At 44.7% G+C, this 27033-nt stretch overlaps 1 protein-coding gene across 2 annotated transcripts in view; it reads right to left on the bottom strand.

Moving 5' to 3' along the window:
• Positions 1 to 27033, bottom strand: part of DEPDC1B (DEP domain containing 1B) — a 47854-nt gene that overhangs the window by 18078 nt on the left and 2743 nt on the right. Inside the window, exons 2-5 of one of the 2 annotated variants that reach the window (XM_006112662.4) lie at positions 18074 to 18207; positions 17558 to 17693; positions 5115 to 5242; positions 1226 to 1356 (exon numbers count right to left, since the gene is read on the bottom strand). In XM_006112662.4, coding sequence (XP_006112724.2) covers positions 1226 to 1356; positions 5115 to 5242; positions 17558 to 17693; positions 18074 to 18147 — 469 coding nt within the window. In that variant the 5' untranslated portion in view covers positions 18148 to 18207. The remainder of the gene's footprint in view (positions 1 to 1225; positions 1357 to 5114; positions 5243 to 17557; positions 17694 to 18073; positions 18208 to 27033) is intronic. The other variant, XM_006112660.4, reaches the window with a different exon arrangement.

Raw genomic sequence — 27033 nt, 5'->3', positions numbered from 1 at the left:
CCTGTCCTCTGACAATGGCCAATGTCAGGGACTTGAGAGGGAATCCCAAGTACTGTTGGGGGCTAATGTGACAGTAGGAAAGGGCATAAACTCTGACACCTACAATAAAGGAAGAAAAAGGGCGAGGCAGCTCTGACCTAGGTGAATAAAAATCTGTTAGTGAGGAAATCTTCCACCTTTACTCTCAAGCACCCTTGCATCTTGAAACCTTGAACGCCTGAGGGTAGAACAAGGTAAAAAACAAACACTGATTTCCACTGGTATGGATGGGGCTCTTCAAAGGCCATTAGTGACTGTTTTAATCCTGGTAAATACTAGAAAAGATAACCACTATAAAGATGCTGGGTAGGTGTGTCTTTTTACTCAATATATTTACACTGGTAAAAGCCCTAGTATGGGTGCAATCACACTGATACAAAAGTGCCTTACATCAACATAGCCTATTTTACTTCCTGAACTGGAATAGCCTATATTAGTGTAAGCATTTTTACAGGTATACATGTTTGCACGCCTGTGAAGGATTTCCACTTTAACCATACAGATATATAATAAAGCTTTCCAGTGTAGACAATCCTTACACGACTCCCAAGACCGCCAACATAACAGCCTTAAAAGAAAAATAATTCAAGCTGTAATCAACATAGGAAGACTTAAAACATACATAGGAAGGCTTAAAAATTAGGGATGTACAGTAAACTTCCAATAATCCGGCACCTTTAGAACCCACGGGGTGCCGGATTATCAGATATGCCGGACTATCGGAAGTGGGGCTATGAGAGGTCTGGGGTGGGGTGGATGCCACCCCAGACCCCTCATAGCCCCCCCTTCCGATAGTCCAGCTCTGCCCCAGCAGTCCCTGATTCAGCCGCTGCTGGTCAGTTTCAGCAGCGGCTGAATCGGGAACGCCTGCAGCAGAGCAGCTGGAGTGCTGCCGGGCTGGTCCGGTAGCACCGACCCTTGGCGCGGCGAGACCAACCCGGCAGCACCCCAGCTGCTCTTGGGGACACCTGGGGCAGAGCAGTTGGGGTGCTGCCTGGTTGGTCCTGCAGCGCCGCTCCTCGGCGCTACTGGACCAACCAGGCAGCCCCCCAGCTGCTCTGCCCCAGGTGTCCCCAAGTCAGCCGCTGCTGATACTGATCAGCTGCCACTAAGATTTTCAGTGGTTACAAAGTTACCTTTTTAACCACCTTTATACATCCTCATTAAAAACCTACAGCATACTCACTTGTTTTGTCTTCCAAAATGACAACGCCCTGTTTATTGACATTGTACACATTGCGTATGATATGCTTTGGGTTCACAAGCTTTGTATCCAGTACTTCATCCAGAGAATCCAAGGCCAAAACTTTCTGCAGACTGTTAAAAATAAATAAGTTACAGCATTGGTTTTTTGAATAGGTTACAAAAACGAACTGATAAGGGAATGTTTCACTTGTTTAACTTAATCCTTGTCGGTCTTCCCTGTGTGAAAACTTAATGCAGTTTCAAATACATTATTTGACCATTAATATTTTCATGCTGCATGTTTAATTGTTGTAGATCCAGTTCATCTTATAAAAACAACATAAAAATAACATTGTAGCAGTTTACACTAGAAAGATCATTGACAGTGCAGGTAGAACCTAACCAACGAGTACATTTTCTAACCAGAGTGGGGGGAATTATATACATAAAATTCACAGACAATAGAAAGCCCCCTACTCTGTGCAGGATAGTAATGCTGGATTACCTATCATAACAGAATATTGATTCATAGACTCCAAGATAAGAAGGGACCATAGGGATGATCTAGTCTCAACACCCATCTCCAGAGTAACTCCTTCCAAAATAGAAGAGAAGTCCCCAAACCGTGCACCTCTAAGGCTATGTCTACACTACAAAGTTAATTTGAACTAACAGCTGTTAGTTCGAATTAACTTTCATAGGTGCTACACATACAAACCACTAGTTTGAACTTAATTCGAACTAGCGGAGTGCTTAATTCGAACTAGGTAAACCTCATTCTATGAGGACTAATGCCTAGTTTGAATTAAGTAGTTCAAATTAAGGGCTGTGTAGCCACTTAGTTCAAACTAGTGGGAGGCTAGCCCTTCCCAGCTTGCCCTGGTGGCCACTCTGGGCCAATCCACGGAAACTCTTCTGCCCCCCTCCCGGCCCCGAAGCCCTTAAAGGGGCACAGTCTGCCTACAGTGCCCGTGCCAGGTGCAAGCCTGTCAGCACCCAGCCAGCAGACCCTGAACCTGGCACGGCATGAGCCAGCCACTCGCTGCCACCCAGCCCTCCCTCTCTTCCCAGGACCAAGCTGACGGCTCCCAGGAGCTTGCCCGGGGCTGCAAGAGGCGGGCACCCGCCTGGTTTAGTGCGTAGATCGTGGACTTCATCCTGGTTTTGGGGGGAGGCCTCCAACGTCCACAATCTCTGCACTAGGCACAGGAAAGTGGCCGTCTAGGGCAGGATAGCTACCAGCTTGGCCACCAAAGGCCACATGCGAACCCAGGAGCAGGTCTGCATGAAAATCAAGGTGGACCAGTGAGACCCCCAAACCTGAGCCCTGAGCTTAGAACATAAGAACGGCCATACTGGGTCAGACCAAAGGTCCATCTAGACAGCAGTAGCCTGTCTGCTGACAGCGGCCAACACCAGCTACCCTGGCGGGGATGGACCAAAGACAATGACCAAGCCATTTGTCTCGTGCCATCCATCTCCAGCCTTCCACAAACAGAGGCCAGGGACACCATTCCTACCCCCTGGCTAATAGCACTCCATGGACCCAACCTCCATAACTTGATCTAACTTCTCTTTAAACTCTGTGATAGTTCTAGCCTTCACAGCCTCTTGTGGCAAGGAGTTCTACAGGTTGACTATTTGCTTTGTGAAGAACAACTTTCTGTTACTAGTTTGAAGCCTGCTACCCATTCCTTTCCTTTGGTGTCCTCTAGTCCTTCTATTATGGGAACTAATGAAGAACTTTTCTTTATGCACCCTTTCCACACCACTCATGCTTTTATAGACCTCTATCATATCCCCCCTCAGTCTCCTCTTTTCTAAGCTGAAAAGTCCCAGTCTCTTTAGCCTCTCTTCATATGGGACCTGCTCCATACCCATCATTTTAGTTGCCCTTTTCTGAATCCTTTCCAAGGCCAAAACATCTTTTTTGAGGTGAGGAGACCATGACTGTACACTGTATTCAAGATATGGTGTACCATAGTTTTATATTTCCCCTCCTCCTCCTTCCCCCTTCCATCTCCCTCCTCCCCGGTTTCCCCTTCCCCTCTCCCAGTCTCCCCAGAGGTTAATCCTCCCCCCCCCCCCAGTTTTGTTAAATAAAGAGAGTTTCTATTTTTGAACACACGTGTCCTTTATTTTTTACATCAGGAAGGGGCTAGGGAAGGGTAAGTGGAAGGAGATGAGGGAGGAATGGGGCACGAGCCCCCGATGGGGAGGACTGGGGTGGCTCTGCGGGCTCCTCGGGGTGGAAGCTCTCCTGCAGGGCCTCCTGGATCCTGACAGCCCCCCCGATTGACCCCCCCGGATGGCAGCCTGCAGCAAATGCAGCCGGGCTGATGGCAGAGTGCTATGATGTGCCGAGTGTGGGCACTCAGGGCACTCCAAGCCAGGACTTCTTTGCTGTCCCTCATCAAGGTAGACAAGTAAGCGGGGAACCTTGAGAACTATCTGTCCGAGGTGGGAGTCGGGTCCCTTTAAGCACAGCCCTCGGATAGCCTGAGACAGCAGCTCCACGCTCTAAGTCCTAACCTGATGCCCTGCTGGCACTGGTTCTGGTCAGCCTTAACTTCGGTTCAGGGTCCACTCAATGTGGATGCTAGTTCGAATTAGCAAAATGTTAATTCGAATTAGTTTTTAGGTCTAGATGCACTAGTTCGAATTAGCTTAGTTCGAATTAACTAATTCGAATTAAGTTAGTTCGAATTAGTGCTGTAGTGTAGACATACCCTAAGGGAGTGCTGAGTAATGTTAGAGGGGGCACAAATGGGATCGGGGAAAGTAGCCCCAGCCTTGGCCCTAGTACAGCTGCTTGTCTATAGACTTATCAGAGGCGGCAGCCCGGGGGAAAGAGGAGCAGGCAAAATGCTGGCACAGCCCTTGTCCACAGGGAGCTTGGGCCCCTGAGAACAGAAGCTGCTGTGGACCAGCTGCTGATACAGAGGCAGCAGCACAGGATGGCAGGGTCCTCCCTGGGAGAGGATCTGGGAGCACACTGGCTGACAGCCTCCCCTCCAGGGATTATCGAATAATTGAGTAACCACTAAGATTTTAATTAAACAATATCTAACATCCCTAATGCTTACTGGTTAACCTTTCACATCCCTAGCGTGAATGTTCGCAGCTATAGAATAATTTAAATACTGGGCCTGCTCCTGGGACAAGAATCGGTCACCTATCAAAGCAATAACTGGAAAATCATGGGTATTCTATTTAATTAATACACACTCTAAAGATCAGACAGCACCACACTTGGCTCCCTTACGTATGTCCAGCACCAGCTGTCCCCTGCACTTGGCCCCAGTTCCTGAGGGGGACACGCAGACCAAGGCAAGATGAGACAACATAAAAATTTTGGGGACCACTGAAGTAGATTATACCATTCATAAAGAAAAATCGTTTATTGGTTTTCACATTGCCTGTGCTGGAGAATCTACCACAACCCTTGATGAATTGTTCTGCTGATTAACTACCATCACTGCTGAAAATGTACAGCTTATTTCTATTTGTAGGATACTTGTAGATCTTCCATTTCCTGTGTCCTCAAACTAAATATTGCACTTATTACAGAATTTTAGAATGTCATGCTCCCAGAAGGGCTGTTTGAATTGTGGAAAGAGAATGAAAGATTTTACAACACCACACAAACTTTTACAGAAAAATTAGCTATGTAGTATCCTAGAAAGATGCTAAATACAAAAGAGATTATTCACAAAAAAATCACAGGATGATCATCAAATAATAATTTAGTCTAAATTAACCTCGCAAATCTAGGACAAATGAAATTACAGCAGTAAAGAATGGATGAAATTATGAGAATTAGCAGAGAACGTGAGACTATTATCCATCATTCATTTTCCTAAAGGAGAAAGGCTCACAGACACACTTACTGTGTTAGAGTCATGGATTTCCATATCTCTTCTATATTTGCCTGAGTTAACTCTTGGCGGTGCACAAGTCTGCAAGCTGGTACTTCTCCTATTGCTATACTGTGACGTTTGAACCACATTTCAGAATTCTGGATTACAAGAGAAAAAAGAAAGAGCATATTATTTTACCTACCAATATTTTGTCAATGATAAATTAGTATAACTTATACATGCTTCCTCTTCCAAGCAATTTATGAACATTAACAAATACTCATAAAATCCTTGTGCAGTATGTGCTGTTTAGATTTTATAGCTGGGAAGCATCTTGGCCAAAATTAAGTCATTTGTCCAAACCCCCTCCAATGTGTTCACATCCTTTCTATAGTAGGGGAGGTGGGGGGGCCAGAACTGGACACAATACTCCAGGTGTGGCCTCACCAGAGCTGAATGAAGGGGAATAATCACTCCTCTGGATCTGCTGGCAATACTCCTCCTAATATGTCATTAGCCTTCTTGCTACAAGGGCACACTGTTGACTCATATCCAGCTTCTCATCCACTGTAATATCCAGGTCCTTTTCTGCAGAACTGCTACTTAGTCATTCGGTCCCCAGACAGTAAAAATGCATGGGATTCTTCCATCCCAAGTGCAGGACTCTACACTTGTCCTTGTTGAACATCATCAGATTTCTTTTGGCTGAATCCTCTCATGTGTCTAGGTCACTCTGGACCCAATCCCTGCCATCCAACGTATCTACCTTTCCCCCTAGCTTAGTGTCATCTGCAAACTTGCTAATGGTGCAATCCATCCCCTCACATATACTTTGTGACATTCGGGGTGCAATCCAAACCAATCAGTATCTGTGTCACTCCCCTGTAACCTGGGATGCTCTTTACAATGCCTTGCTGCTGTAGCAACCTGAGTTCCAACATGAATTGCCCACAAGCAGCTCTAGCATGTAAATCACTCTCAAATCTGGTATGCTGCAGCTATCCATAAAAACTTGGCTCTTACAAGCATTAAAGACTACCACCGAATTACCCCCACCACATTCCTCGTCCCAAATTTTCCCCTAGAAACATATGGCCTGTACTATCCATCCTCTCCTGGACAGAGCAAATATATCTCATCTGTTATTCCATTAAAGTAATAATATGCACACAACTCGTTACCTCAAATGGAATCACTGACCCTTCAGCTTGAAAACACTAAATTAGATAAAACAAGTTTATTAACTACAGAGGAATAGATTTAGATTGAAGAGCGGACTCAAGTAATTAGGCATGCAAGTTAGAAATGGCTACAAGATAAAACAGTTACTAATGCCTAACCTAAATTTAATTAGATTTTAATTGAAGTTCTCTCACCACATGCCTTCATCAGCCTTAGGGCATGCCTACATAGCAGGGTTAAGGTCAGAATAAGCTACACAACGTCAGCTACCTCAGTTGCATAGCTGAAGTCGAAATAACTTATTTCAGCTTTTGGCACTGTCTACACAGCAGAAAGTGAAAAGAAGAGCACTCTTCCTCCGACTTCCCTTCCTCCTCATGAGGGTTACAGGAGTCAGAGTAAGAAGTCCTCCAGCTTGACATTATTTCAAAATAAAGGCTTGCAGTGCAGACGCGCATTTTGTTATTTCGGAATAACGTTAGTGTAGATGTACCCTTATTGACCAAACTCTTTATGGCAGGATCCCTCCCATCAGATTCCAACGGCTGCTTCCTTTGTCTCTTCAAGTATAAATCCTGTTAAGGATTGGGGGGGGGGGGTATCTGTCCACCTTTTATATATATATAGCTTCAGTCCCAAATGAAAACACTCCTAGCTGTTTGAACTTTGTTTTCCCTGTCTGCTTTATGATAATTTTATATTTAAGCAGTAAATAGTAAGGCAAACACAAATTTCTTCTTTTGTTTAGGACAGACCTCACTTCTTTTTGCTTGGTAAGGACCCTTGATGGAATTCCCATTTTAAAAGATTTACTTAAAAAAAATGAACTGAAAAATGCTAACAATCTTTTAAGAAATCTGAAATAAAAATGAACTTCATAAAAATAATGCTGTATTTTTTCAAAAATGCAATTGTTTAAATAAAGCATGTACATTTTTCCTTCATTTTCCCCTCCAAAAAATGAATTGAGTTACAAACCTGAGCAATACCAGGTAAATTTGCTAGTGTATTTTTATATAGATATAGAAAATCTCTGCAGCTGAGAGGTTTAATTCACAACTCAGGAAGATTTAGAAGCACTACCTCTGCTCAAACTAACAGGCTAAAAACAGTCCTGTGGCTAGCAGTTTGGGCCAGCTACCTAAGTATGTACCTAGGATCTCAAGTAGGGTTGCACTGGGTGGCTAGCATGCACTAGCATGGCCACAGTGCTCTGTTAGCTTTTTGGCTGAGTTTGCACTGCAACTGTGAGGTATAATTTCCATCTTGAGTAAACCTACACCTGCTAACTCTGCTTGAGCTAACATGCTCAAAATAGAAGCGATATCTCATCATGTTTACAAATCTTGAAACAATTATTCTGAGGTCTGAACAGTGCCACTAATTTCAAATGAATAGCTTAGATGCCAATGATACATGAATGATCAACATTGTTAACAATTTCACTCATCAAACTACTGGAGAGATTATCAAAATCTACACCTATTTCCAAAGTGCGCATGGGGAACACGTGCTTGCCAGAGGCAGGCTTAGCACAGAGGAGGATTGGAGATATGAATGGCTATTAGCCAGTATGGGTAAGGAATGGTGTCCCTAGCCTCTGTTTGTCAGAGGGTGGAGATGGATGGCAGGAGAGAGATTGCTTGATCATTACCTGTTCAATTCACTCCCTCTGGGACACCTGGCATTGGCCACTGTCGGCAGACAGGGTACTGGGCTGGATGGATCTTTGGTCTGACCCAGTATGGCCATTCTTATGTTACACACATTTTTGTGTGTGTAAAATAAAATTCTCAGGCCTTTAAACGTACACCAGAAATACAGCAGAGCACAATTGGTGTCATGTTTATGATCGGGAGGTGCAACTCAGGAAATGCTGGGATCAGATAGGGTTTAAAACAGAGAGATTCTTCAAGTTCACATAGCACAACCATCCAACACAACCTCTCTGTAGCTGTTTCACGTTTAATGCGGAAGCCAGTGAAAAAACTGTTGTTTTATAAGAGTTTAAAAAACTGGTAGGGACCATGAGCAACATTAAAGTGAGCCAATCAATGCAATACAGTTCCAATAAAATGATCATTTTTGTTGTTTTGTTGTTGTTTTAAAATACATTAGTACATAAATGTTGAATATGTAGAGCAGGTGGTGGGCAATAATTTTTGATGGGGGGGGGGGGCACTCCAAGCTTTTGCAAAGTGGACAAGGGCTGCACTCTTCCATGATATGGATGGAGGAGGGAGGGGGTCTGAAATGTGTTGTAAAGCAGGTTTTTTCTGTCCATGGCCTTAGCGTATAGCCCATCCTGCCACACAAGGCCCCTCACAAGAAACCCAGACTGTACTCAGAGGAGCATGGGAAGCAAGATGCAGTTTTTGTGAATGGAATTTGACCTTACAGGCATCCTGGGACTCAGAGGCACCAAAAAACAGGGAGGTGAGCATGACTAGATAGCGCCTAGCTGCATTTACAGATAAGCCTCATTTGACCATAGCTTGACCAGTCTTAGAGGCAAGAGAAAAAGAAAACATAAGGTAATAAAACACAACTGTCTCACACTAACCATGCCCCATCTAGTCCTGTCCATGAGGGGATCAAGCATACATCACGAAAACTCCTATAGGGCAGTATTGTCATGCTACCTCATCACTAGCCTATCAGGCCCTGCCAAATGCAGACCCTAGCATGGCATTAGACATCAAATTTGTGTGTAAAAGACCCTCAATCCCTTTGTTTGACGGAGGTTCCGTGTATTGAGGGCACGTGTCTCTTTTTTGCCCAACTAAAGGATTGATCACCCTGAGGCTGCCTCCCCACCTTTTGAGTCAAATATAGGGGTGCACGAGTCCTGAGCATGCTCCGAGTTCTAGTGTGTCTTTGTGTTGTTATCGTTGCTGGATTTGTAAGTATTGCTTAAATGTATTAGTTATTGGTTTAATAGTTAAACTGTGTTAATTTCACTGTGTAATTCTGTAAAGTGTATCTAAGTTCTGTTAACCACACTGTGTAAATTGTATAATTTTGTGTTGTATAGTAGTGTTGTATTTAGGTTAAGTATTAGTGTTAGAAACAGAAGCCCCAGAGTTGTTAAGTTGTAAAAGTAGATTTATGACTATGGTTATTTTAGGGCAGCTGGTGGAGTTAGAGGGGCTGGCTTTGGACAGAGTTTTTATTATCATTATATTGGCTTTGTTTTTGTATTTTTCGTTAAGCAAATTAGAGACAGTGATTTGGTATAGTTGAATTGTAATCAAAGAAGTTTGTAATTAGTTAAGTACAGCTAAGTTTAGGGTTTTCTACGCTGTAAAAGCATTGGGCAATTGCTAGTTTAAAAAAACCATTTGCTAATTGTTAGTTTTGATAAAAAAAAATCATTCCACTTAATAAAAATCATTTGTTTCACCATCATCCAGTAGTTTTCACTGGATAGTCAGCTTTAACCCTTGAGGCTCCCATCACATCACCGAACCAAAGTGTAACAAAATGGAGGTTGGGTGCAGAGAGGAGCTTGGAGGAGACTAGTGTCTGGGAAGGAGTTTGGGTGAAGAAAGCAGTTGTGATTCAGGGCAGGGGACCGGAGTGCAGAAGTTTGGGATGTGACCTAGGGGACTGTGATCTGGGGCAGGAGATTGGGGTGCCAGATCATGATCATGAGAAATGGCCAGCAGCCTGGGGACTAAGGGGTTAACATACCTAAGCCAGGTAGAGTTGGCCAATAGGAATGCAGGTAGGAATTTCAAACTGGGACAAAGGAATTTTTGGGTTTTCCCTCCTTTGGCTCTAGGGCAGTTTCTCTCCAGCTACTGAGGGAGGGAGACAGAATGTCTCCCTCCAAGAAAAGACTCTTCCCTGTATGTAAGCAGGGTAAAGATTAGATAAATCCATTAGGTTTTATTGTTTTATGGTTTGGGAAATGGGATCGGATGTCTGTGCATTTAAAAATGGGTTTTCCTCTCCTTTGTAACTAAGCTCCTGGCCCATGGTGGGGTTCCTCCCTAGGAGTATATTATGTCATGACTTTTCCATCTAGTCATTATGCTTGCAACAGGAATATTGTGTTGATAATAAAAGTTCTTTTTTTTTCTTTGTATTAACCTGGCATTGGTTAATTTGTGTGTCTTGGTTTTTACTTTAGGGGTGAAATTTCCCAAGTCATCTCTCCCCTGATTTTTCTTATCATTACTTGGGTGGTAGTGGATTTTATCCCCAAAATCTAGGTTTTTAAGATTTATGGGGGGGAGTTTATACCAAAGCCTGGAAAGATAAGATTTTGGGGTACCTTTGCAGGCTTCCACTTCTGCATTTATCATGCCAGAGTGGGGAAGGAGCCATGACAACGTGCAAGAGGGGAACAGAGGATTTGGGTATGTTGAGTGGGGGGGTGGGGCAGAGAGTTGAGAGCAGGGAGGGGCTGGGGTGCCAGAGGCAGGCTGTGGCCAGGAGACTTACCAACCAGCAGCCAAACCAGCCTGCCTGCCTACAGAGCTAAGGTTTGCAGAGCGTAAAACATTTCCCAGCCAGTAATCCTGCCTGCTTGCTTGGCCATGTGCTTCAGTGAACAATTGAGCAGAGGAGATGGGGCATAGTACTTCTTGGCTGCCTGTTATTCAAACAAGCAGCCCCCATTGACTGGTTTCTGGAGAGAAACCAGCCAATGGGATTGTGCTGGGGGCAGGGTGGCTCCTGAAGCTTTCTCCTCCCCTACAGTTTTGAAACAGAAAGAAGTATGGCAGCTGCATTTCTGCAGGGCACACAGGACTGCGGGACAAACAGAGGAACCTGCCTGGGGCTCCTTGCTGCCTCTGTAGGCTGGATCCGGAGACTTGTTCGGCCAGATTTGGCCCAGAAGCCATGGCCCACAAGCATCTGCCCTGACCTGATGTAGAGTCATATATTCCAAGGGCAAAAGGGACCACTGTGATCATCACCTTCTGTATAACAAATGCTATAGAACTCCCACAAAACAATTCCTAGCCTTTCATTTAGAAAAAAAAAAAAACTCATTTTAAAATTTGTCAGTGATAGATAATCCACCCTAATCCTTGGTAAATTGTTGCAATGGTTAATTACACTTGCAATTAAAAAAATGTATGCCATATTTAAAAAAAAATAATAATGGAGATTGCCATCTCCTAGAACTGGAAGGGACCTTGAAAGGTCATCGAGTCCAGTCCCCTGTCTTCACAGCAGGACCAAGTACCATCCCTGATGAATTTTTACCCCAAATGGTCTCCACAAGGATTGAACTCACAATCCTGGGTTTAGCAGGCCAATGCTCAAACCACTGAGCTATCCCTCCCCCCTTTGATGTGTTGCGCACGGTCCGGCTTGCTCAATTCCTCTCAGCCATTCCCTGAAACGAGAAAAATGAAATATTCTGGAGCGGGGAGGAAGGGCGGGTCATGGAGCACCCACGGGGCACATATCGAAGAACAATCGTTACTTCACAGGGTGAGTAACTTCTTCTTCTTCTTCTTCTTCTGAGTGGCCCCGAGCGTGCTCCACTCTAGGTGACTTCGGAGCAGTACTCAAACATTAGAGCGCTCCGGAAGTAAGGTTTTTGAATATGGGAAAGGACTGCCGTAGCCACTGAGGAATCAGCAGCAAATTGGTTTACTATAGTGTGATGCCTCATAAAGGTAGAATGCGAGGACCATGTTGCTGCTCAACAAATGTCTCGGAATGGAACACCTCTGAGAAAAGCTGTAGTCGCGGCTACTGCTCTCGTAGAATGGGCCTTAGGTGAACACAGAAGAGGTTTGTTACGTATGGAGTAACAGGTTGTAATACACGACACTATTAATCTTGCAATCTGTTGGGAAGTGACTGGTTCTCCCTTGGATCGATCCACTAAGGATACTATTAGGTGGTCCAATTTCCTTAAGTGTTGCGTTCTTTCGATATAAAAAGCTAATGCCCTCCTCACATCGAGCGTGTGCAACAGTACGTCTTCCCTCGAAGCATGAGGCTTGGGATAGAAACAGGGAAGAACAACCGGATCGTTGATGTGGAAATCCGAACAAACTTTTGGAACAAATGCTGGATGAGAGCTCAATGTTACCGACTCCTTAGTAAACACCGTGTAAGCTGCATTCATGTCATCACCTCCTATTTCGCTCACTCTTCAAGTTGATGTAATGGCAAGCAGAAAAAGCAATTTTGTGGTTAAAAGCTGTAATGGTATTGTAGCTAAGGGTTCAAAGGGGGAGCGTGTCAGAGAATCCAGAACGAAGTCTAAATTCCAAGAAAGTGGTGGTGGTCGTCGTGGTGGGTTGAGTTTCGTGAGTCCCTTCAGAAACCTCTTTGTGATGGGATGAGCAAATACAGAGAACTCATCCTGACCCCGATGAAAAGCACTAATTGCTGTTACATGCACTCGCAGCAAGGCTTTTGCAAGGCCCGTGTTGTGGAGGTACAAAACGTAATCAAGTATCTGGGATATTCCTGCAATGTGAGCATCCCTGCCATCACTGCCACACCACGCTTCAAATCTGGCACACTTTGCGAGGTAGGTCTTTCGAGTAGAGTCTTTTCTGCTTTGTACTAATACTTGCTTGACTCTCTGTAAGCGTGAGCATTCAACCGGACTGAAACAGCGAGCAACCACGCTGTGAGGTGTAATGTTTCAGGTTTCGGATGAGAAAGGGAGCCATTGTCCTGAGTCAAGAGGTCCGGAAGCAGAAGAAGGGTGTACAGTGTCCTGATGGACATCTGGTGGAGTATTGAATACCAAGGCTGCCGTGGCCAATCTGGGGCTATGAAGATTACTCGAGCCCTTTCTATAGTCATCTTTTCCAGGATTCTGGGAACTAGGACGATCGGGGGAAAGGCGTATAGTAGTGACGTTCCCCAATAGTGAAGAAAAGCATCTCCCAAGGAGTGGCATCCAATCCCTGCCCTGGAGCAATAATTGGGACACTTGGCATTGGCAGCAGTAGCAAACAGATCTATTGAGGGGAACCCCATTGGGCGAAAATACCATGCAGAATGTCCGTGCCAAGTTCCCACTCGTGGTCGTGGGGAAACAGCCCGCTGAGCGAGTCCGCAATAGTATTCTGGATGCCCAACAAATAGGTGGCTGTCAGGACGGTATTGATGCGGATAGACCAGTTCCACAAGTGCATCGCTTCTATACAGAGGGATCGGGATCGAGCCCCTCCCTGTCTGTTTACGTAGTACATGGTGGCAATATTCTCCGTAAGGATTCTGACGGTCATGTTCCTTATATGGGACTGAAAATGCTGATATGCATGACGCACTGCTTTTAACTCGAGAATGTTGATATGTAAGAGCATCTCCTGCAGAGACCAGCGACCTTGAACCGTCATGTCGTCCATATGCACTCCCCAGCCAGTAAGGGACGCATCCATTGTTATTTGCTTCGACGGTTGTGGATGGTGAAAAGGAATGCTCACCATAAGATTGGGCGACTTGGTCCACCACTGCAGGGATTGTTGTATATGTGATGGTATCACTATCACCTTGTGAATGTTGTCCTTCACCGGAGTGTATACTGTAGTCAGCCAGTGTTGAAGGCAGCAAAAATGTAACCTTGCGGTTTGAACAATAGTTGTTGAGGCAGCCATGTGTCCCAGTAGTTGTAACACTGACGGGAATCGTCAGGGCATACGTCAGCATGTGAACAAGATCTCGAATGGTGGCAAAACATTCGGCAGGTAAGTAAGCACGCGCTGTTCTCGAGTCAAACCTTGCCCCTATGAAGATCAGATCTTGTGTAGGTTCTGGCGAGGATTCCTGCATGTTTACGAGTAGACCCAGAAAGTGAAAAATCTGAGAGGCTGTTGTCACCATGTGTTTGGCCTCTGAATATGTTATTGCCTCTTATGAAGCAATCGTCCAAGTATGGGAAAATTGTCACTCCCAGTCTGCACAAGTGGGCAGCCACTACCGTTAAGGTTTTGGTGAAGACTCTGGGTGCGCATGCCAAGCCGAAACGTAGTACTCTGTACTGGAAATGTTCTTGACCTAGCTGGAAACAGAGAAAATGCCTGTGTGCCTCATGGATGTAGGCATCTTGCAGGTCAAGGACTGCAAACCAGTCCCCCCTTGTTCAATGACGGAATAATGGCATTTAGGGTCACCATCTTGAAGCGATGTTTCCCGAGGTAGCGGTTTAACTTGTGTAGGTCCAAAATGGGTCTCCATCCTCCTGTCTTCTTTGGGGTAAGGAAGTACCGGGAATAAAAATCCTTTCCCCCGAAACTGACTTGGTACCCCTCTCTATTGCACCGATATTCGGAAGGCGCTGAACTTCTTGCTTCAGCAAATGCTCGTGAGGGGGGTCCCTGAAAAGGGATAGGGTAGGAGGGGTTGTGCGGGGAATGGATAGAAAGGGGATGGAGAGACCAGATTATTCCACCTCCAGTATCCACTTGTCCGCGGTGACATTGGACCAATGAAGGAGGTACTATTTTAAGCCATGGTGAAACAGGTGTAAAGAGTTCTGTGGTACGTTGAACGTGGGAGTCGTTCTTGCGTCCTCGACGGGAACGTCAAATTTGCTGCTTAGGTGCAGCTTGATTGGATGAACGATTCGAGATCTCTTACGTTGAGGATGCTGCTGGAAGCGCTGATTGTCTTGGGGACGTGATTGTGCGTTCAATAAGAATCAATCATACCTCCGTTGGTAAGGATAGTAGTGCTTATGTTTATAGCGAGGTGTGTACATTCCCAAGGTACGTGAAGTGAGTCTTTGCCAGAATGGAGAACTTCGTCAGTGTTACTAGCGAAGAGCTTTTGTTTATCAAAGGGTAGGTCTTCAACTTTATTCTGAAGCTCCCATGTGGTTCCGGTGAATGATAACCAGGAAGACTGCCTCATCGCGACCCCCATAGCCATGGCCCGTGCAGCCGTGTTGGCCATCTGCAAAGTAGTATTACAGGCTATATATCCTTCTTGGACTATGGCCTTCAGTAAGGGTTTCTTGGCATCAGGAAGATATTGTAGTAGCTCTGTAAGCTTTGAGTAGTTATCAAAATTGTGGTTAGAAAGGTGGGCCATATAGTTTGCGATTCGTAACAACTTAGCCGAAGAGTAAACCTTTCTTCCAAAAACGTCCAATTTTTTATTATCCTTGTCTTGGATTGTATTCTTATATTGAGGAGCCTTAAACCTCCGCTGTACCGCATCAACTACAAGGTAGTTGGGTTGAGGGTGGTTGAAAAGGAAATCCAGTCCTTTAGCGGGTACAAAATACTTCCTATCAACCCACTTACTAGTTGGGGCAGTCAATGTAGGAGTCTGCCATATTTCGTCTGCCACTTCCATGATGGCCTCATCGATAGGGAGGGCGATTTTTGCCCGTTGTTGTTGCCGCCGCAAATTCTTCAAAAGATGTTTCTTCATGGGAATGTCCGTTAATTGTATTTCTTGTGTGTTTGCCACCCTTTTGAATAGATCCTGGAACTGCTTCAGGTCATCCAAGGGAGATGTGTCATCTGGAACCATTGCTTCATTCAGTGATGACGAGGAACAGTCAGCTGGAGAAATGTGTGGCTGAGGATCTTCTGCCTCGGACAGTTGGCCCTCTTCTGGTTCCGAGCGATCCTGATGGATGGTTAAGTTTTTTGACAGAGGCGATGAAAACAATTGCTGTGGACGCTCAAGTGAGTGTTGCACACCGGGTGATGGACAGGTACATGAAGAACCCCTATAAGATAGGGTAGCGTGTCCAGGTTGGGGGCAGTCATATTCAGCCCTATGGTAGCACCCATAGTAATGGTCAGATCGTGCTGGCGAGGTGTATCTGGAGGATCTTGAACTGCGGATGTAGTAGACTCGCCACGGCAACCGCCTAGGTGGTCTATGCCTTGGTGACCTCCTGGGGGATCGAGAACGCGATGGGAGCGTCTTGTTTCTATATAGACCGTGTCCCCATGGGAAGATCTTCTAAGCACTTGGTAAGATGGAGAAAGGCTATAGTCCCAGTGCCTTCAGTACCTGGGTGGAGAAGGAGATGGTCCTGGAGAGAAGGTAGGCGACAGGGAAAGCACCCTGTAAGTTTATTTTCCCGCAGCTTTGCAAGGCAGTGAAGCCTTGTCAATTTCATCTGCTGGTGGAGAGCTCGGTGCCAAACGTGGCTGCAGTGCCGCTGTATCTCCACATGGGGGTGGTGTTGGCGGTGCCGAGGAAGATCTCGGTGCCAGCAGATCGGACAATGCCAGCAGTGCCGCCTGGGAGACTTGGCAGCTCGGCACCGAGGGGTTTAAAAAGGCCGCAGCCGGCGCCACTTGGGCAGCCGTTGGCAGGGCTGGCTTTCGCACTCCTGCCAATGCTGACTTCTGCGCAGTTGTTGGAGCCGGTGCTCCTGTCCCTTGCAATCCCGGCTCAGGCAATCTCCTCACTCTAGGAGCCTGTTGCTGTCCTGGGGCATCTGTCCCGGATGCCTTGTCAGGGCATCGCATTTTGGTGGTGGCTGGCAGCGATCGAGCTGGGGACGCCTTAGTCTTTTTCATAACGGCAGTCCCAGGAGACGTTGCCCGGCGTTTCTGGGCTGCTGTGCCAGAGGCAGGGATGGCATCGGACTCTAGCACCTTTCCATAAAGAATCAGCTTCAGGCGCAAGTCTCGATCCTTTCGTGCCCTCGCCGTTAGTTTGCTACAGTGGGTGCATTTTTGGGGGACATGCATCTCACCCAAGCACCTGACACAAAAATCATGCCCGTCAGATGCCGGCATGGATTCCCGGCAGACTGAGCACTTCTTGAAACCGGGGGACACCGGCATACTGAAACAGTGGGGAGAGAGAAATTGACTATGTACAATCTCTCCTATGCTCATCCTCCTAACTTGCTGCACTGAGACTCAGGCTGTGGGTTTTTTCTTTTTCTTTCTTTTTTTTTTTTTTTTAAAAACACAAATAGCCGCAGATACTGTCCAAGTCTGTAGAAAAATTTGTTTTTTGCTTTTTTTTTTTTTTTTTTTTAAGAACTGGTAAATTTAACAAAGTAAGGAAGGATAGAGTTCTGAAACTATTTACAAATGTGAAGGCTCTGAGAGAAAAATCGCTGGAAATGAAACTGACAAGAAGGAGCTCTCGTCCGCGACCAAGGGCGGCTGAGAGGAACTGAGCAAGCTGGACCATGTGCAACACATCAAAGGCGCGAACACCGCCTCTGGCAGCCATGCATGCACAGTCTGGCAAACCACGGCTCTGATAGCTCTCCGATTTGCGGCAGCGGGATGGGACCAGACACCTAGAGTGGAGCACCAACGGGGCCACTCAAAGAAGAATACCAAATATTTTAGAAACTTGTAAACAAGAAATCTTACCATCATAAGAGGCTTCACTGGGATGTGTTCTTGAGAAGTGCCAGCTTCAGGAACATTCCAGTCTGGAAATTTAATCACTTCCTTTCTATATGGAGGCCTTGCTGGATATGGCTTCAGTGGTGAGGAAGGAGGAAACCTAAAGAACATTAAAGATAAAACTTTCAAAAAACTTCTAAATAACTTCTAAATATTATGCAATTTTATATGTATTGTTTTCAACCTGTGTCTTTCTATACTACTTAATATGTGGGTACACATATGAATCTATAAGGCTGGCAAGGTATGCCTAAACACTTCTACATATTAGATGTTGACCTTGTGAGGAAAAGTTTAAGTAGATTGTGCTTTCTCATTGAATCAGGTGGGTTGTCACTCATCGGAATCTGTTAGGTTACATCTTCACTGAAGAGATAATTAGGGCTCCTTCTTGGATATTATCCTTCAGATCCTTCTCATTGACATTCAAAACCCTCTTTCTAGGTTAGTAATGCTTTCAACTCTAGCTACCTGGCTCACCTGGAGCTATTGTCTAAAACCCAAGTAAGGATTTCACATGAGTTGATAAAACTCTCTTTGTAGTGAGGATGCATGGCAAGTCATTTCAATTCTGATAGCCCTCCAGTGATTTCCCAAATCCTTCTCTGGTGTTCCTAGAAGACAAGTTTTCCCACACTTCACTGGGAAACAAACAAACAAACAAACAGAGCAGCTCATCATACTGCAGCACAAAAAACAGATTAAGCACCAGTCAGGACACAATAACTCTAATGTGGTTTTGCAGTGGCTGCTCACATGCAAGCTGTAGTAATCCAGATGCTCAGACCCAGCTGCTGATCACCCAAGTTAACTCTGCAATGAAGACATTCCCTTCTAAGCAAAGAGATGGCACACACATGTCCTGAGGTAGTACCCCTAAGAGAATCCATCTGGAGAAAAACTCTCAGTGTGAATTCCTTTTTGAATACAAACTAATCCCAGGAAAGAGATGAGATTTCATTTTACCGTGTATGCACTTGTTTTTGGAAGCTTGGGAAAGGTGTTTGCTTGTCCAGTCTGGATGCAGTTTATTTTCAAAACACGTACAAAGATTAAAGTAAAATAATAAATTAAATCATCTATGTAATTTACTGCTTATGTCACAACCATGCAACTGAACAATGAGTTGTTTATAATATCTGGAAATCTCAATTTAAAAAGGCTCATTACAGTAATGATCAAATAAATCAAATCTTAAAACATGAAAACCATGTGAAAGAGAAGAGCCTAAGAGGCAAGAATAGTTCTCTGTGAGGACTCTCCCCTCTGGTAAAAGATCTAAAGAAACTTGAAGCATTCAAGAAGAAAGTCTAGAAGGAAAGCTATAGCTAATAAAAAAAATCCATCATTATGAACTGTGATGGGGTATAACAAATCCCTCTTTGGGTAACACAAGGTTAATGAGCTAATATGAGTGTAAGCTGCCCCATCACATCTGACCTTTAAGCATCTGACCTTTAGAGATGTTAAGGACTAGTCGACTATCCAATGAGCAAATGATTATCGTATAATCGAGTCAATTAGTTGATTTCCCTGTCCTCCCTACCCCCACCCCGCTGACTCTATCAGACAGAGGCAGCAAAGGTGCTGGGAGGGGGGGTTACTTCAAAGCAGCAGCACCACACAGATCCTGTACTCAGGTTCCGTGCAGCACTGCTGCTTTGAAACACTGTGGGGCTCTTGTGCATTTCAAAGGATAAGTGCCCTCCTGGAGTCTGGAGTCAGCGAGATTTCCTGCTGGCCCTAAGCTGCATGCAGAGTTCCGCATTCCTCCTTTGAAATGTACAAGAGCCCTAGCCCTCCTTGTACATTTCAAAGGAGGAACATAGAAGTGCCTATCAACTAGTCGAGTAGTTGATGGACTTTCCACCAACTATCTGACTAGTAAATTACTGATTAGTTAACATCCTTAATTTGTAGGAACCCAAAAAGGGAAAGATATAATATTGTTAGTGGACAACCAGAAAGGAGAACAGAACTCCAGTCTTCAGCTCCTGGTGAGAGGCTTGACAGAAGGCAAAAGATTCTCAGATGAACTGGAAGCATCTCCCAGGAGGAAGAGAAGTCTCGTTGCTGATCCACCTATTCAATGGGACCATTTCCCTATATTAATCTGTGAGCCCATATTATGGTCCCAGGTGGGGTCATAGCTTAACAGAAGCATGTGTGGTAAGGTACTTTTTCTTCACACTGTGAAGAATTCATTCGGGGGGGGGGGGGGGTTCACTGACAACCCAAAAAGGGCAGGCTGTCGAGGCCCTAGCTCTTTACCATTACTTTAGTGTAATTACTTCTATTCCCTTCAACAAAGAAAAGACAAACTTTCTAAATGGCTCCACACCACATGCTACAACAGCAACTACCTCAACCCACCGGATAATATTGTTAACCTCTCCACCTACAAACTCAATCCAGCAGAAGAGTCTGTCTTATCCCGGGGTCTCTCTTTTTGCCCCACATCCCCCATAAATTGGATACAATTTTGTGGTGACCTTGAGGCTTTTTTTCGCCGCCTCCGAGAATATTTCCAAGCCACCAATGAACATCAATCTGACCTACCAGATCCCCCCTATCAACACCAAAGGAAAAATAATTCTATATGGACTCCCCCTGACGGTCGGAATTACAATCTGGATTTCTATATACAAAGCTTCCGCAACACACAGACTGACATTATTCGCAAACAACAACAAGTGACACAATCTCAGCCACGCTGAACACTATGCCATCCAGAGTCTCAAAAACAACCCGGGCATTATAATCAAGCCAGCTGACAAAGGGGGTGCTGTGGTCATTATGAATAAGGCCAACTATAACCAGGAGGCAACCAGACAACTCTCCAACACCGCATTTTACAAACCTCTCTCCTCTGATCCCACCTCGGAATACCAAAAGAAACTACACTGTCTCTTTAAAAGCCTCCCTACAGCTACTCGGGAACAAATCCACAAAGAAACACCTTCTGACCCCCGACCAGGATTGTTCTATCTGCTTCCCAAAATCCATAAACCCGGACACCCCATCATCTCTGGTATCGGCACACTCACTACTAGTTTATCCAGCTATGTAGACTCTCTTCTCAAACCCTACACAACCAACACGCCCAGCTATCTCCGAGATACTACTGACTTCCTAAGGAAACTACAAAACATTGATAACCTCCCTAATAACACCATCCTTGCCACCATGGATGTAGAAGCTCTATATACCAACATCCCACATGAAGACGGATTACAAGCAATTAAAAACACTATCCCAGAGGACACCACTGCCAGTCTGACAGCAGACCTATGTAACTTTGTTCTCACCCAAAATTATTTCCAGTTTAAGAACAACTTATACCTCCAGATCAGCGGCACAGCCATGGGTACACGCATGGCCCCACAGTATGCTAATATCTTTATGGCCGACCTAGAACAATGTTTCCTCAACTCCTGTCCCCTTTTATCCCTTCTCTACTTACGCTACATTGATGACATCTTTATGATCTGGACGCATGGCCAAGAAACACTGGAGACATTCCACAGAGATTTTAACAACCTACACCCCACCATCAATCACAGCCTGGATCCATTTCCTGGACACCACAGTACAAATCAGCAATGCAAAATTAGACACCACTCTCTACAGAAAACCCACTGACTCATACAGTTACCTACATGCTTCCAGCTCCCATCCAGAACACACTATATGATCCATCATCTATAGCCAAGTCCTTCGATACAACCGCATCTGCTCTAATCCCACTGACAGAGACCAGAAACTTCAGGATCTCTACCAAGCATTTATAAACCTCAACTACCCACCCAGAGAAATAAAAAAGCAAATTGAAAGAGCTATATAGGAGTACCTTGAGATCATAGTGGAGACCTTTCTCCTAAGCTTTCGTGAGAATACATGCAGGGAGCCAAGCCTCAAATAGTTGCTCAGATGAAGGATGCTGAGAAGCAGGTAATTGACTAATTGTGTAGTCAATACAATTTTTCCGATACATGCAGCCTGGCTCCTACTACATTTAAACTGAAGAGCCACAGCAGGGATAGGTTCCAGACCCAGCACGAGCTGGAATGGAGTAGCCCCAGATCATTACGAGGTGTACCGGTAGTTCGGAATAGGAAGCCTAATCCGAACTACCTAGTTCGTGCCGCGTATAGCCGCGGGCACGGAGTCCGAACTAGCGGACATTTAAAAATGGCGGCGCCCGGCAATATGCAAATGAAGTCCAGGAAATTCAAATCCCAGGCTTCATTTTCAACTCCGGTTGCCTACATTAACCACCCTAGTTCGAACTAGGGTGGTAGTGTAGACATACCCATTGAGACTTCATTTCCTGTCTGATGTGCTGGGGGCTCTGCTCGTCTCCTGCCCTCTGAACCCCCGGCTCCCATCACCATCTGGGAACCCTAATCAGTGTGAGGGCCACAGAGTGGTGAGGTCCCTCTCTCCCCTGTGATCGCCCTCCGCCCCCACTACCTCTTTAAGCATAGCCTCCTGATCCTGCCCTATGTAAATTGTTATATGGTTAGTTAGCCCTAACATTTATAATCAGTTTCAATGTAGATTTAATATTTTAACTGTTGTGTGTGTTTGGCTCCATATATATATATATATATATATATATATATATATATATTTTCACTACCCAGAAATAAATAATTTTTATTAAGATGGTTGCTTCTCTCTCTTCCTTTCTCTCTCATTCTTCCTCGGGGTGCTGTTTTGGCTTCCCCATTCACTCTGCAACAACTCTTCTTGTACCAAAGCTAAAGATCCCTATAGTGTCCAAAATCCTGTGGGGTTTGCTCGTTGTGTGGTTTCCAGCAAATGATTGTGGTGTGAAAGTGGCGATAGGAAGGTGTTGAACCTGGAGGCATACAAGGATGGCAGCTTAAAGTGCTGTTAAATCCAGCCCACTAAGTCCAAAGGCACATGAGGGGGCAGTGTGGCATTGCTGTTAAACCTAGACTGCTGAGTCCAGGCACATATGAGGGCTTAGCTTGTAAGTGCTGATTACCCAGTCCTCTCAGACATGCTCAGGTAGTGGGTGTGAGTTTCCATGTGTTGCTAAGGTGGGAAGAACCCCATCCTGAGGAACCTAGTTCCTCCAGGAGAGCTCCAGTAGGAGAGGGAATTGGCAGCAGGGAGAATTCGGCTCCATATGAGAGCACAGGAACCACATGCAGCATGCTGGTAGAAATGTGAACCTCCTCCCAGCCCCATAATAATAACCCTAATAAATGAGCATACCCCAGAGTATTGGGCACATCTGGTAACAAGAGCCAGTGCTGGGGGTTAACCGGCTTTTGAGCCAGCTCCCCCCAGCACTGGCTCCTGCTCCTCCCTACCCTTGCTGACTTTGATACAGTTTCACGTGCTATGGGTTCTGCAATATAAAGCTAAGATTGTCTTTATGCTACAGAGCTTGCAGCAAAGCCTCCCCGGCAGCAAAGCTGGTAGTCCTTGCCCATCCAGCTCCCAGAGAGGAAGTTTCCTTGGCTTGCTGCAGCCAAGTCGCCTCCCCAGGAAGCTGAATGTAACTGTTGCAGTGGAATAGCATTATGCAAGGTAAAATCCTTTCAGAATAGGGTTATCGGGAAGCATTTTTGAACACACAAATCTCCCAAAACAATGCCATCACCATAACCCCTCTTCAAAAGAATCTTTATGATCCAGAGACATGGCAAAACCGGCAGGGATGGGTTAGCAGCATCCAAAGAAGGGCATGAGTTCTGACCACAAGTAACAAAAGTAACAAAAGCCTCCTCCACACCAATTTCACAACTCCAGTTATAGATTGATTAATAATACAGTTAATATCCTCAGTCTAGGGATGAGAAAGGGGGCTAAACAAAGTTTAACCAGTTACCTAATTAAATGAGATTTTACATTCCTACTCAACATTAATGTAACAATGTTACATTTTGATATTTCTTGAACCTTCAGGGGGTAACCGAGTTAGTCTGTATAGAAAAAAAAAAAACAAATGGTCCGGTAGCACTTTATAGACTAACAAAACACGTAGATGGTATCATGAGCTTCAGATGACCGCAGTTCTGAATTACCATGGCTGGGGTGCTTTTTTTAAAATTGTGTCTGTATAATGCTCTCCCCCTTTTTTTCCTAAGCAAAGATCTTTGATTTGTCTCTATTGTTTCAGAATTCCCACTTCTGCCTTCCCTGTAGTCCCTGCTGCCCTTTCTAGTTAAGTCTAGATTCAGGAAGAGCAAAAGCACTGGCTACGAGGAAATTAAACTGAGCAAGCCAACTCCTGGTAGATTAAGAATAAACAAGGGTACCAGTATAGCTTGCACCTCTAAAATGCAGTACTCTCTGGTCTGGCAACATCTGTGGTCCGGCAGGACCACAGTTGCTCCTGAACCAAAGAGCCTGGGAGCCTAATGGCAGGACGGCCAGTAGCCTGGTCAGGCCTGGGGGCAGTGGGATTGGAGGAGCTCCACACCAGTGCTGGAGCTGGCACCGGGGCATAGAACCCCGGCAACCCGCAACAATGTGGAGCTAGGGAACCTTGGCCACCTGCAGAAGTGTGGAGCCAGGGACTGGAGAACCCCATCCACCCACGGCAGCATGGAACTGGGTGCCAGAGAAGCCCAGCAGCAGGTGGCAGTGTGGGTCTGGAGGTGAAAAAACCTGGTCACCCACAGCTGCCAGAGCTGGAGGCTGGAGAATCTTAGCCGCCCACAGCAGTGTGCAGCCAGGGAAACCTGGCCTTGCACTGCCATGGATAGCCAGAGCTGGGGCTTGGAGAATCCCAGCCGCCCATGGCAGCCCGGAGGAGCTCTGCCCCCGGCTTTCCCGATTCAGCCGCTGGTCAGTTTTAGCAGCGGCTGAATCGGGGATGCTGGGGGCAGAGCAGCTCCAATGGTCCAGCTTCCCGGAGCACTTCCAGGTTCCTGATGGTGCTGGACCATCAGGAGTGCTGGACCATTGGAGTTTTACTGTATTACACCTCAATTCCATAGGAAAATTCACATTTTTCCATAACATGAAATATAAAATCTTGCTGGTAACAATAAAAAATAAAATAATCTGTCATTTCTATTTAAAGTGTATATCCTTGCTGAAACACTGAACAGATCAGGGGATCTTTCAGGAGCAAGCATTCTGCTATAAAATTAATCTAATAATTTTCTCCCCAAGTCATCTAATTCCTAGACATAACTGCCACATATGGAAGTATGAGGGATTGCAGGGAAACAGGAACAAAGAGAGTCCATCCCTAGGAGTAAAAATATGATACATTTTAATGAGTCAAATGCCATCTGCACAGTGAATTTATAAAACAATTCATTTGTGAACTAAATTGTATAATTGAAGCTGTATTTTCATTTGACATATAAAACACTCAAGTCTAGTTCAATTTATTTGTCCAATTCCTTCTCCCATCATTTTTTTCCCCCATACAAAATTATATACGTCTTAGAAAGTAACCCTTTTGTAATCTTCCAGTTTGCTCTGGAACTTCTCAAATGTGATTTAAGGTCAAGATCAAGGAGTCATATCCAAAACTTAACTATAAAATATTTTATACATAATCAATGAAAATATGGGAGCAGTATATCATACATTTCTTAGTATGAATTCAACTTGTACAAAGGAACAGCTGTCCAAACAATCATCTCAGCCTTTCCACACAAATAGCCCCTTTGATATTTCCTAGGGATAAATCCCTGGTTATTAATTCAAGTAACTATGGAAGAAGGACTCAGTGACAGGATTTTTAAATATTGTCCTGACATCCTAAAATGGTCTCAGTGAATAACGTTTAGTTTTTGGCAACCTACATTTCTTTTTAACCCAACAATGAAGAACTAGATATGGTCTCCAGTCTGGTTTGACTTGTACCCAGTGTATGGACAGCTGGAGATCTTTCAAGTGGCAGCTTTACTGACATGCAAACAGAGACTGCAAGACTGTCCAGCACAGCGGCAAAAAGTAACTAATTAAAAACAAGTGTCATACGAATTCCAGAAACTCCCACACAAATATCACTTTAGAAGACAAAGGAATACCAGAAATTAATTTATTCATACACCTTGTCAGGAATATGCAAGCCAATAGGTGGGGGGGGGGGGAAGGTCAGGAAAGCTATAATACCATGATGGATAAGGTAACAGATTCATTTTCCAGTTAAAACGAGAATTGTCACTGAAAATCTACAACTTATAGACCAAACTACAAATCTTCAATTCCAAAGTTATTTCCATCTGAACACATGAATATGAAAACTGGAAACCCATAAAAAGCAAGCATCTAAATGCCTTCAAAACCAAAACCCTTAGAAAAATACAAGGTAAGAAATGGAATTAATTTGTAACAAATGCTGAAGATCATTAGCAAGTTCATCGACTCCCTATCTCTGAAGTTATCCAGAAAAGACATCAAAATATTTGCTACATATTTTAGGAATGAAGCCAGAACTAGCACCATGGCAAGTATGCTATTGGGCAGCCGGAGAAACACATAAAAAGGACTAACTGAAAGAATCCCTCCATTTAACACTATTCAAAGAGGGTAAAGTCACAGGACTAATGGGATGTTCAATAATGGCTAGTACGCTGATCAAGTAGTCAATGGAATTTCCATCTATTAGTCGATAAGGGGATTTGCTGTGGCTCTGCTTTTTAAATGTAGTAAGAGTCACCAGGCTACATTTAAAAACAGAGGCGCAGCGTTTCGGACCTGGTGTGAGTCGGGACTGCTGTGCCTCTGCCTCTCCACACTCTATAGAGACAGTGCTGAGGGGGACCAGCTTTTAAGCTGGCTCCCCCCCCCCCTCCCAAGACCAGCTGCTGCTTCCCCCCCTTGCTACCTTTCACTACTCGACTAGTCACTTACATCCCTACATTGAATAAAGAGAACTAAGAGAAGTCCAGAATACACAGGGATGGCAGAGTCTTGTTCACATGTTAAGTGATATCCAATAGTGCAAGAAGGATTTGAGAAACGCTCATCTCTTCTCTAAGGTGCTGGAAAAAAGTATCCCCCTACAGAAGCTCCTGAACATCAAAGCTAAGTAAGAAATGTAGGGGGCTGAAGGACAAGAAGTAGAGAGAAAACAGGAAGAGACTCAGAAGAAACACAGCAGACTTATCTAGAGATGATTTGCCCAAATGCCAACGACACATGAGGACCAATACTTCTTAGAAATGTAGCTAGGTTTCCACCAAGGGAAGTATTTGAGCATATATAATCAATCATATGCTTAAGTGTTAATCAGTTGGGAACTTGAGTATAGATTTGATTTATTTAGTAAAAATATTGATCACAGTAAGCAAAAAACAGGTTAGTATACTACAGACTATTCGGGAGTTACTAGAAACAGCGTAGATATGTTGTGTCTGAAATTTCATTTTTGAGCAAGGTTTCTTCATGTGATATCACAATTATACAGTATTGCTAATATCTGGTTCAGCTGAAGA

This window comes from Pelodiscus sinensis, chromosome 6 (genome assembly GCF_049634645.1).
Source record: "Pelodiscus sinensis isolate JC-2024 chromosome 6, ASM4963464v1, whole genome shotgun sequence".
Taxonomy (NCBI): Eukaryota; Metazoa; Chordata; order Testudines; family Trionychidae; genus Pelodiscus; species Pelodiscus sinensis.
This window is presented reverse-complemented; position numbering and strand designations above follow the sequence as displayed.